The sequence below is a fragment of the Prinia subflava genome, chromosome 7 (assembly GCF_021018805.1).
Source record: "Prinia subflava isolate CZ2003 ecotype Zambia chromosome 7, Cam_Psub_1.2, whole genome shotgun sequence".
In the NCBI taxonomy this organism is placed as follows: domain Eukaryota; kingdom Metazoa; phylum Chordata; class Aves; order Passeriformes; family Cisticolidae; genus Prinia; species Prinia subflava.
The window spans coordinates 724,422-737,124 of record NC_086253.1 but is presented as its reverse complement, the minus strand read 5'-3'; the positions used below and the strand labels follow the sequence as shown (position 1 = coordinate 737,124).

At 52.1% G+C, this 12,703-nt stretch overlaps 1 protein-coding gene across 2 annotated transcripts in view; it reads right to left on the bottom strand.

Moving 5' to 3' along the window:
* The window catches only part of SFXN5 (sideroflexin 5), a 93,718-nt gene that overhangs the window by 29,090 nt on the left and 51,925 nt on the right, over window positions 1–12,703 (bottom strand). For both annotated transcript variants that reach the window (XM_063401241.1, XM_063401243.1), the window contains exons 10-11: window positions 4,896–4,986; window positions 187–302 (exon numbers count right to left, since the gene is read on the bottom strand). In XM_063401241.1, coding sequence (XP_063257311.1) covers window positions 187–302; window positions 4,896–4,986 — 207 coding nt within the window. The remainder of the gene's footprint in view (window positions 1–186; window positions 303–4,895; window positions 4,987–12,703) is intronic.

Below are 12,703 nucleotides of genomic sequence, written 5' to 3'. Positions count from 1 at the left end.
GATATTCCCAGTGTCCACCTGTGCCCTTCCAGACCATCCGGGCCGGTCCCCAGTTTCCCTGCACGGCACAAATCCACGTTCTCCGGATCTCCTGCACTCCCAGCTCTCCCAGCCGTGGACTGCAGTGGCTGTGGGATGTGCTGGGGCTGCAATCAGCCGTGTCCCAGCTCCCTCCCCGGTACTCACATGCTTGGCAGCAACCCTGGAGGAGCCGACGATGTTCCCGTTGTTGTCCAGGACATCGATCCCCTCCTCCAGCTCCGTGTGCCGCATCAGGACCACGTTGCAGATGTTGGCACTGGCTGAGGAGAGAGGCAGGAGGATCAGCCCTGCCCAGCCCCACTGGCAGCTCCTCCCTGCCCTCACTCCATTCCCTTCCCTCTGCCGGGGTTTGCTGCTCCGATCCCACAACAGGATGGGATTCTCAAAAGAATAACCAGGATTTTTTTCTTGGGGACAATAAGGGCAAACTGGAGCACAGCAAGGTCTGCTGCAAGGTGTCCTTGCCCGTGGTTGAGACCAGGTGGTCTCTGAGGCCCCTTCCAGCCCAAACCATTCCATGACTTCACACATTTTTTGGGGAAAATGTCTCCATGCACCAGGATCTGTCTGACCCCCACTCCTTGCCCAGCCTGTGGCTTTTGAGGCCTCGAGGTGACCCCAAATTCTGTTTCTCAAGTCTGATCAAGAGCTGGGGTTGAGCTCCACCCTCCCCAGAGCTCAGGCTCTTCCCAGCTTCTCCCAGAGGAAAGCTGCTAATTCCCACCAAACTTTTGGGCTGATGGAGTGGCATTTTCCAGCACCCCCCACACCACATTTCCCTGCAAACTTTCCACCCAGAACTGAGACAAACCCACTGTTGCAGCAAGCACCAGTGCCTTCCAAAAATGTGTTTCTGCACTGCTTGATGGGTTAATATTCGCTAATTAATCTCAATTCATGTCATATAACAAATGTCTAATTTTTTGAGGGTGGTGGGTGGGTGAGCCCTCTCTGAAGGCAGCTCTGTGCAATCAAGGATGATTTGTGGTGACAAATGCTCCTTCCACTCGAGAGGGAGAGGAACACACACACACGCACACTCTGTCTCTCTCTTTAATATTCCAACTACCAGACCACTCTTCCCATCTATCAAAAGATCTGTGTTCCCAACCCTTCAGCTCCTGAAGCCCAGATAAAAAAACAAAACAAGGCCTTGCATTTAAAGAAAGTTTAGCCCCTCGGTTGGTTTTTTTTTCCCCCGTTTTTAACACTCTCATGCCCCGTCCTTCTCGTTGTCAATCAAAACTGAGCGGATAAAACAGCCCAGCAGAGCTGCTGTGGCCAGGGATGCCCTGGCACAGAGCTCCTGACGGAGCTGGGACGGGCTGTGCAGCTCCAGGGTGCTTTTCCAAGGCTCTGCATTCCCTGACCTGGTCCCAAACCCAGGGGCTGCTTCCAGCCCGTTTGAGACGAGCCCCTCACGTAGCTGCTCCCCTTCTGCTTGCTGAGAGCAGGAAACGCTGCTAATTACGGCTAAACTTGGATTTCATGGACGTCTCAAATGCAGGGGGGGTGAGAAATAAACCAATTTATGTGCAGACAAAGTGATCTGCAGGATTTGGGAAGAAATTGTGATAATGTGGCCTGGAAACGGCGGCTGTGAGAGCTCTGTGAGGCACAGCAGAAACGGGGCTCGGGCTCCAAACCAAGCCACCACCCCACCCCTGGGTGTTTGTAGGTATTTTATCTAACTCAGGTTGCTTTCCACACTCTAAATCTAGACTTGGGCATCACCTAAACACGACAATTTTAACCCCACACACAGAAAAAAGCCCAAGGAGAAGAAATCCTCCATCTCTCTCCCATCTTTCCAATGAGGATCTTTCTACCAGCTTGAATTTCCATCAGATCAGGTTGGGGACGTGATTTTTGGGGTTTTCTGAGGGTTTTTTTTAGCCATGAACATCTCCAGTATAAAGCACATCCTCAGCAGTGACACCCTGGCCTTGGGGACAGCTGTTCACACCCAGCTCTGGGGAGGAAAAGGGTGAATTGGGTTCCTTGAGTTCCCTGGGCATGGAGATCCTTCCATCCTCACCTCTGAGAAACCATCCAGCCCCACCCTGCTCAAATTCAGGCTCCAAGACCCTTCCCTTTCCTGCTCTTTACATCCCAGAGGATGCTCCCACTCCAGACGATGCTCCCAGCCCAGAGGATGCTCCCAGCCCAGAGGATGCTCCCACTCCAGAGGATGCTCCCACTCCAGGGGATGCTCCCACTCCAGAGGATGCTCCCACCCCAGAGGATGCTCCCAGCCCAGAGGATGCTCCCACTCCAGAGGATGATCCCAGCCCAGAGGATGCTCCCACTCCAGAGGATGATGCCACTCCAGGGGATGCTCCCAGCCCAGAGGATGCTCCCACTCCAGGGGATGCTCCCAGCCCAGAGGATGCTCCCACTCCAGGGAATGATCCCACTCCAGAGGATGCTCCCACTCCAGAGGATGCTCCCACTCCAGGGAATGATCCCACTCCAGGGGATGCTCCCACTCCAGGGGATGCTCCCACTCCAGGGGATGCTCCCACTCCAGAGGATGCTCCCAGCCCAGAGGATGCTCCCAGCCCAGAGGATGCTCCCACTCCAGAGGATGCTCCCAGCTCAGAGGATGCTCCCAGCCCAGAGGATGCTCCCACTCCAGAGGATGCTCCCAGCCCAGAGGATGCTCCAACCCCAGAGGATGGTCCCAGCCCAGGGGATGCTCCCAGCCCAGAGGATGCTCCCAGCCCAGAGGATGCTCCCACTCCAGGGGATGCTCCCACCCTGATCCCAAGCCCCTTTCCCAGCAGGGCAGCCTCTGGCTCTGCAGGGCTGTGGCCACCTCCAGGAGCTGCTCCCCTGGGTTTGTTCCCTGGATTCCACCCCTGGGCCTGGTGGGATTTTTTTGGACACTTTGGGATTTTCAGCAGCTACAAACGAGCCTTGGAGGGGCAGAGGGCGGGGCCAGCTGCAGCAGCTCTGGTGTTAAAGGTGTGCTGCAGGCAGGGCTCACTGTGCAAACACAGCCCCAACGCGGCCCCCAGGGGACACAGACTTCCCTGAGGGCACCAGGACCTGGCCCAGAGCCCATCCCAGCTTCCCAAAGCTCCGTGGAGTCCTCACAAACATCCCTGCTGGGGTCTGGGCTGCCTTCCCCCCTGGCTGCCCCTCCCCAGCCCTCCCTCTCCTGGGGTAACTCAGGATGGGACCCTCAGGCTTGGATGTCCCTCCAGTTTTCCAGCTGCCCCCACACAGCACAGCTCTGGAGAGAGGGAGGCAAGGAAGGGATGGGAAAACTCTCTAATTTCACAGAATCACAGAATTGTCCAGGCTGAGAAAGGCTCTAAGATCATCAGGGCCAACCATCAACCCTCAGATCCACCCCTGAGGATCCCGTGGGGCTTTTGGAGCAGGAGCTCTACCCCAGTGCTTGTCCTTTCATGCAGAAATAGGGAATTTCTGCCTTTCTGCTGGGGGCTGGAGGTTCAAAAGCAATTGGGAGACACATCTTAATTAAGGGTTTGTCCAGGTCTGCAAACCACAAACCAGCAATTAGTGGGAGGATCCCACTAATGATGTCCTGGCTCATAACGAAGCATGACAAATAAAATGTTAGCTGGAGAATTAATTACAGGCTTAACAAATTAATGATAGGTCCTAGATCAATGCCAATCCAAACACCTTGGTGTGAAAGCAGATCCTCCCTGCAGCAAGGATTTCCTGTGTCTTTGACCCAAACCCTGCCTCAGAGCTGCCTCCTGAACTCAGCCCTCGTGCTCTCCTGGTTATAAAAACCCGAGGAAAGCTGAATGCCTCTAAAACAGATCCCAGGAAAGCCCTGGGAAAACAACAGCCATGCCCACAGATCCCTTGTGCACAGGGAAAGTGCTCAGTGCAGCCCCCAGAGCACCATCCCTGTCCCCTGCTCTGCAGGCAGGGCAAGCAGCTGCTTTTCTGCCAGAAAAGAGGAGGGAAATCCAGCAACTGAGGAATTGAGGGCTGGAGGGACACAACAAGCAGCTCCCTGTTCAAAAAGGGGCAGAAAGGGCAGAGAAATGGGAGAGCAGCAGACAGGTAAAGGGGCTCAGGTGAGCTCTGAGGATATGGCACTTGCACAGGAAAAGAAAGGCCTGAAAGGAAAATTTGGCTTTAAATGGTTGAAAAAGGAACCTGGAAGAGGGAGCAAACCCCATTTTTGAGTGATTTCCTCCATGTCTGGGCAATTTTTTGCACCACCTTTGTAAATAAACAAGCTTACACAAATATTACCCCAAAGCCACTGGTGATTTCTTCAGGGCTAAAATAACTCAGCATTTGCTGGAGGTTGGAACCACAGGGCACAGCAAAGGCTGAGTCCAGGGCATCCCTTCCCTCAAACACAGGGCTGATAAAACACCAGAAAAATGCCCCACTAAGCCAGGAGCAGCCTCAGTTCTGCACCTGGGGCTGCTTTTAATCAGCGCCTCTCAGAAATCTGCACATTGAGAGCAGAACCATTTCTTTGCATTTTATTGTAAAATAACCACAGCGCTGCTGCTTATTTGAAGATTTGACACAGTTCAACCCAGATCTTACAAATTAAATGTTCTCAGAATGGAACAGTCGAGGACCAGGCAGTGCTGATCCCTTTGGAAGCTGCTGCAGAGTGGAAAGTGCAGCTGAAAAGCCTGAGGAGCTGCCTCCACCAGCAGCTTTGCAGCATTTTTCTGCCAAAATCCTGCTTTGCAAAGTCCCATCCCTGCCTGCCCCAGCTCAGGGACCACCACCGAGGGGACACGGGCAGGAAGGAAGGAGTTGTGCCCACCCCAGTGGCTGCTGGCCACCTGCAGGTCTGCAGCCACCCCTTGGAACACAAAGAAAAAGGAATTTTTCCTTACCGACAGCAGGGAATGGCACAAACCTCTGGATCAGGAGCCGAGTGGCCGGGGTAAACTTGTTTGCTCTCTGGATCAGAACATTAAGGCCCACCTTGGAATGGAGAAGAACAAAGCAGAGCAGCAGAGTTAATGACAGGGAGCAGGGCAGGTGGCACCGTTTGGGGTCTCTCCACATGAGGAGGCGTTTGAGAACTAAACCTGCCCCCAGCTGCAGGGCTGGGCTGTGTTGGGCTCAACCCTTTAGTCAAGACAGGGTTAAATCCAATTGATGAGCTTAAAACAAGGGTTTAACCCAACCTTTGGGCTTAAATGAAGACTTGAACCCAATTCTTGGGATTAAATGAAGGGTTAAACCCAACTCTTTGGCTTAAATGAAGGATTGAACCCAACTCTGGGGTTTAAATGAAGGGTTGAACCCAATTCTCGGGCTTAAATGAAGGATTGAACCCAACTTGGATTTATATGAAGTGTTGAACCCAACCATTGGATTGAACCCAACCATTTGGTTTAAATTAAGGGTTGAACTCAACTGTTGGGTTTATACGGAGAGCTGAACCCAACTGTTGGGTTTAAACCCAGCTAAAAGACAAGCCAGAAACTCTCCAACACCATCCAGTCCTCCTGGAAATGCCCTTGGCTGGATTTCTGCCCAGGTCACTGCCATTTTCCCATCCCAAATCCTTGGGACTGGCAGTCCTCACCTAGCTGGGAAAAGCCCAAATTTCAGTGGTGGTGGTGGCCCAACACAATTAATTCCTTCTCCAAGGGTCTGGACCACACAACCCCATCCAGTGCCAACATTTGGGCTCTAAAGTTTGTTATAACCAGTGATGTTTATTCTTGTTCCCTCATCCAACCATGGATAGTGCAGAGCTCTCCACAGTTTTTCATGGATCTGAGCGGTTGTGGATGTTCACAGAAACAGCACAGAGGAGTCGCTGCCTCCTGAGCCTCACACTGATAATGCTGAAAGTTGGAGAATCTCCATCAAAATTGGCTTCATACACACGTGGGGTTAAAATTACCCAAATCTATTAATGAGGAATGACTTCTGTCTTTAAATTACTCTTCCTCACAATATTTTCTCTTTTTCATTGCCCCCTAAAAAACCCCAAATGCACAAAAAAAACCCCAACAGCCCCAACCCAGGAATTTTCAGCTGGAAATGGAAGCCTTGAGCAATGTGTGGCTGAAATGTTTTCTGCCCAAAATACAGCAAAACTTAAAAAAAAAACAAATAAAGAGAAGCCTGGGAGAATATATTTTGCAGGCTACTACATTATACACGCACATCCCAGCACATCCCAGCACATCCCAGCACATCCCGGCGTGCCGGAGCCTGGGAGGAAAAGCTGGAGAAGCACATCTGCAGCCCCTGCATGGGCTTTCCTGCTTTTCCAGCCCCAGGAAATATTTCCAGAGCTTTTCCCGAGGTTTTCACGCAGATCCCAAGCAGGAACTCCTCCTCCTGCCCTCAGCAAATGCAGTTCCAGAGCTGAGCCCAAGAGAGCCAGAGTGATTCTGCTTAGTCTGGACAGCAGTGAGGGCTTCTCTTAAACTTCTTCCCTTTCAAAAATGACTGATTTTTTGGGTTTTTTTTAAATTTTTTTACATTTTGCAGGTGTTGAGATGAATCTTTTCAAAGTCTGAACAACACCAGAAACTGTGGTTTAAAAAGTCTAAAAGGTGTGGCTTTCAGAGAAGCCAGTTTTAAGCCTGGCTTTGCTGGTCTGTCCCATGGATTTGGGTATTTAGTCTGGATATGGTCAATCTGTGTCCATGACAAATTTTGTTGGGTTTGCAGCCCCTGCTTGGAGATTTGATGAAGGATTTGACCATGAAGTGGAAGGGGAGCAGCTTTTGAAAGAGAAAAGCTGAGTCTGGGAGAGCCCCCACTGTGAGGGCAGTGAAAGTAAAGCATTTTACTTCCAGATTTAACATGATGAATTCAAGTCCCCACTTACAGCAACCCCTGCTGGGAATATGAAATTAAGTGTTGCTGGAGATTAAATCCCATCTCCCAAATCCTCAACACAAGGACTGGATAAAGGAAGCTAATGAGGGTTTGTTTTCTGCAGTTTGGAAATCGCTGTAGCTGATCTGTGAGCTCCTTCCCCAGGCCACGAGGTGGGATGAGGGTAAAAAGGGCAGGGGCAGGAACTGCTCAGCCTCAGGCCACCAAAGCAAAAGGGCCATTAAGGAGATGTTAATGAGTTTAATCACTCGGGATTGGCCGAAGGACAATTTGTTGAGGCAACTTCATCATTTAAAACCAACCCTGGGTTTATTATTGTGACCAGCACCCAGTCACCGAGCGGGATCTGCAGCACTGGTGGTGGAAATGTGGAACAGAATCGGGGGGATTCACCTCACCAGACCTGGCACAACCACGGAATCACTGAGGCTGGAAAAGCCCTGGAGTCCAGCCACTCCCAGCACTGCCCAGGCCACCACTGCCCCTTGTCCCCAAGGGCCACAGTCACAGCTTTGAAATCCCTGCAGGGATGGGGACTCCACCCCTGCCCCGGGCAGCTGTGCTTGACAACTCCTGGAGCAGGAATCCTTCCTGATATCCAACCTAAACCTTCCCTGGCACAGCCCAAAGCTGCTTCCTCCCATCCTGCAGCTCCCTTTGCAGCTCAGCTTCTCTGGGCAACCTGCTCCAGTGTTTGACAGAGATCCAGAATGGTCTGGGTGGAAGGGACCTTAAAGAACATCCAGGGCAGGGACACCTTCCACTAACCCCGGGTGCTCCAAGCCCCAGTGCCCAGCCCGGCCTTGGGCACTGCCAGGGACAAGGAGTCACCCACGGTGCAGATTCCTGTGACCAGAGCAAATCCAGCAAATCCAGATTCCACTGTGACCCAGAGCAAATCCAGCTTTTGTCAATGGCCTGTCTTGCTGAGCTTTCCTCCTCCAGGGCAGCCCCTTGATGTGGCTGAGGGAGCCAGGGGGAGCTGGACACAGGAGTGGACACAGGGACACAGGAGTGGACACAGGGACACAGGGCTGGACACAGGGACACAGGAGTGGACACAGGGACACAGGAGTGGACACAGGGACATGTGACACCAACACTTCCTAACAACACAAAACCAGGATCAAACACCATCAGTGGGGGAGGAACCTCACCCAGGGCTCTCCTGTGCCTCTGGCAGCACTCTGCCCTCCCTCCCTCCCTCCTTCCCTCCCAAGAATTCCTGCCATTTCTTTAGCTCCCAGGTTTGTTTCAGCATCAACAACGTTCCCTCAGCAGAAGGACAATGTTTGTGACATCACTGCACTCTGAAGCCAGAACCATCAGACACTTTCAGAGACCAACATTTCTGATTCCTTTTCTTTTCCTTTTTGTCTCAAAAAGTTTTGACCTCATGTCTTCCAAGACACCAATTCTAAAATCATGGGAATTTTTAAAAAAATCCCTGGTTTTTCCCACCTCTTTATGAAGGTTTTTGAAGCCTGAGAGATGGTTTAAATGCCTGACATTGGCAATGGCCAAGCCCACACCTCTTAAACCCAGCCTAGAGCAGTAAATCCATCCAAGGAGTTAATTCACTTGATACTAGGAGGGAATATTTATAAAACAAAGGCATTTTAGGAGTCCAGTGAGCATCAGCTGGTAGATGACACCACCCAAACGTTGCTGAGCCACTCTCCAGAGCTCATGGACTGTGCTGGAGAAATCTCCACTGATTTAAGGGACTCGACTCTGGGGCATCCCTGAGCACTGCAGCTGGAGCTGGCTGCTCCAAGGGACCCGGAAAGTCAACTTGGAAAGAGGGACTGGCTCCAAAGGAGGTTATCCCTCATCCCCCCATCACCAGATTGGATTGGAACTAATTGGATCTGATGAGTCCCATTCAGCCAAGCTGGAGAAAAGAGCATTAGTAGAAGGAAGGAAAAAACTCATTCATTAGGGCTGGGAGGTGAAGATGGAGGCAGAGAGATGGAAAACTGGGCTCTTTCCCAACTGGAGCTTTCCCAAGCCAAGGAGAACAGTATGGAGGAGTCCAAGGGAAGGGAAAGCAATGAGGATCCGAGTGGGGAAGGAAGTTAGAGGAGCAAGAGTAAGGGAAGGAGGAAACATCACTCCCAAGACAGTTCCAGGAGGGATCACCACAGCAGCCCTGCAGTTGGGTGCTTCAAGGGAAGAAAATGGCCTGGAGCAAGTCTGGAGCAAGAGTGGGGAAAAGTGGGATTCAGGCTGAGAACGAGACAAACCTGGTTTGGGAGATGGTGGGGAAAGGAGGGTGAGGGGCCATGCCCAAGACAAGAGGGTGTTATCCCATACCAAATTCTCCATGCACCTGGATCCTGTCCAGAGGCAGCACCACTCACTCCTGGGGCTCTTGGGCATGGGGCAGAGGGAAAGGAAGGGATGAGAAGAAACCTGCTGGAAATGGAGACATCCCAGTGAAACAAGAGAGAAGATGCTGCAGAGAGGCACATGGAGGTTGGGAGGGGACAGTCACGGAATCCCAGAGCAAGCTGGGTTGGGAGGAACCTTAAGGATCATCTGCTTCCAACCCCCTGCCATGGCAGGCACACCTTCCACCATCCCGGGCTGCTCCAAGCCCCAGTGCCCAGCCTGGCCTGGGACACTGCCAGGGAGGGGCTTGGCAGGACCCAGGAGGTGCCAGGTGCTCCAAACTCCAGGGACAGGACCATGATGGACACTGGGAGCATTCCCAGAGAACCCCATGTCCTTGTCTCCCCCTGCACCCAAGGCTCAGGGCTGTGCCTTTGGGAATGGCTGCTACAGCTCCAGGGAGCTCTGGGCTCCATGGAGGACCTGCAGGCTGAGTTCCCAGTCTGGGAGATCCAACCACTCCCTTCTGCAATCCCAGAACGGAGAAAGGGATGTGCAGGAGCGTCTGAGCAGAGCGATGCAGACTCCAGAGCCAGGCACCGCCTCATTCCAAACCTAAACTTCATTTAAAACACAAATTGATCACCGGCTCCTGGGATCCGCCGGGATTTTCCGCCTGCTCCCGCGGAGGAGGGGGCCAGGCCATGCTCCATCCGCTCCCATCCCTCTCCCATGCAGCTCCTCAGTGTTTCCCTGGTGCCCCGAGCAGGACAGAGCCGGGGCAGTGCGAGGGCTGCAGCTCTCCCGGCTGATTATGGACATCACACCCATTCACAGGCTGTCAGCGCAGCCTCGCAGACAATTATCGGGAACGGCAGCGGGATTGGAAAAATCCGCAGGGGCACCTCCACCTGGAGAGGAGGGCGAGAAATGTGTGAGAGTTCAGTGCGAGCGGGAGGAGCCGCCCCGGGATGGGGGAGCCCGCGGCACGGGAAGGAATGGGATGGCTGGAATGGGAAGGATTGGGATGGGTGGAACGGGAAAGAATGGGATTGATGGAGCGGGAAGGAATGGGATTGCTGGTGTGGGAAGGAATGGGATTACTGGAATGGGAAGGAATGGGATTGCTGGTGTGGGAAGGAATGGGATTGTTGGAAAGAAAAAGAATGGGATTGCTGGAAGAGGAAGGAATGGGATTGCTGGAAAGGAAAGGATTGGGATTGCTGAAATGGGAAGGATTGGGATTGCTGGAACAGGAAGGAATGGGATTGCTGGAAAGGGAAGGAATGGGATGGCTGAAATGGGATGGAGTGGGATTGATGGAATAGGAAGGAATGGGATGGCTGGAACAGGAAGGAATGGGATTGCTGGAACGGGAAGGAATGGGATTGCTGGAACGGGAAGGAATGGGATTGCTGGAACGGGAAGGAATGGGATTGCTGGAACGGGAAGGAATGGGATTGCTGAAATGGGAAGGAATGGGATGGCTGGAACGGAAAGGAATGGGATTGCTGGAACGGGAAGGATTTGGATTGCTGAAATGGGAAGGAATGGGATTGCTGGAATGGGAAATAATGGGATTGCTGGAAAGGGAAGGAATGGGATTGCTGGAATGGGAAGGAATGGGATGGCTGGAATGGGAAGGAATGGGATTGCTGGAACGGGAAGGAATGGGATTGTTGGAATGGGAAATAATGGTATTGCTGGAAAGGGAAGGAATGGGATTGCTGGAACGGGAAGGAATGGAATTGCTGGAACGGGAAGGAATGGGATTGCTGGAATGGGAAATAATGGGATTGCTGGAAAGGGAAGGAATGGGATTGCTGGAATGGGAAGGAATGGGATTGGCTGAGCCCCTCCAGGCTGTGCCCCCTTCCCGGCTCCCTCAGCTGCTCCAGGTGCTCCAGCCCCAGGACACCGAAACCTTCCTGCTCCTCTCCAGTTTTCACCTAAATTGGTTCTAAACACACTCCAGTGTCACTCCACAGACTCCCAGTTGTGCTCACAGTGGATAGCCCAGAGCACCAGTAAATCCCACTGGCAGCTCTTCCCGACCTCCAGTGGCTCATGCAGAGCCAGGATTTAGGGTCAGGAAGTAAGAAAGCACTCCCAAAACAAAGAGCTCTGGGTCTGCCTGCTGCTTTAACCCCTCTCCTGGGGCCAGCAGTGACTCCAGGGTGGGTCCCTGGGAGCTGATATTAATGGCATTAATCACCTGAATTTCAGCCCGGGTTCCCGCTGAGGTGAGGCAAAGGAACATCCAGGGACAGTGGAAGTGCAGGGATCAGCCCAAGCCCTCAGCCCTGCTGCAGCCATGGTGACGTGACACTGCTCCTCCCTCTCCCCCAGAAGGAGACACAACACCTACTCCTGTCAGAATTTAGCTCAGGTTGCTAAGTGAGAAGCAAATATTTATTTGTCTCTGTGCTGACAGGCCCGTAAACCCCAAAGCTGCACTGAAATAAACCTTGCTAGGAGTTACAAACCCCGGGCTGCCGGGAAGGGAGGGCAGAGGGGGGCTTGGGAACTGGGGCATGAAGGCTGCTCCCAACACCCCGACCAACAGGGTGTCAGGTTTGCATTCTGGCTCTGTCAGTGGTCCTTTCTACTATTGCATTTATCTTATTTTATTTTATTTTATTTTTACCTTTTTGTTGTTGTTTGTTTCTTCTCTCTCTATTTAATGGTATTTCTGATTTGGAGCCTCACTGGTTTTGCTTTCAAACCAGCACAAAGGAGCAGGTCCAGAGGGACCCAAAGAGTGACCCCAAGGCTCCAGAGGAGGCCAACCCCACCAGCCACCACCCCAAGGGTCCCAGCAGCAGTGACAATGCAGGACACGGGGAAGGGCTGAATTCCAGGCCTTCAACAGCCCCAGGAGTCACTTCTGGCCCCAAACAGAAGTTTGAGTCTAAGGCCAAAGTCCTCGAAGCCAGAACCAAAAGGGATCAGCAATGCCACAGCAAATGGAGCTGGGATCTGAAATTAGGAATCAGAAAATCTGGAATGAGTTGGGTTGGAAGGGCCCTAAACCCCCTCTCATCCCATCCCTGCCATGGGCAGGGGCACCTTCACTGTGCCAGGGTGCTCCAACCTGCCCTTGGACACTTCCAGGGATGGGGCAGCCCCAGTTTCCTTGGGAAAAAAAAATTCCATATAGAAATAATAAAATTATTCTTAATAATTATTATCTATATAAAATTACAATATCCAAAAAGCAATTACTACCAATAAAATCAGCTTCATGCAGCTTTTTTAACCTTCTAAAAGTGTGAAAGAGAGCAGAGTAAGAGAGTGTGTGTCAGCTGGACAGAGTTTGTGTCTAATCACAGCCCCCCTGATCTGTGCAGCTCTTGGCACTGCAATACTGGGGGAATAAAAAATTCCAAATATTTAAAACACGCTTGGTCTTCCTCAAGTCTTTTTACTTCTCCCTGCCTTTGTTTGCCTTGTTTAGGAAAACCAGCTGGTGTTAATTGCACTTCATGCACCACCAGCA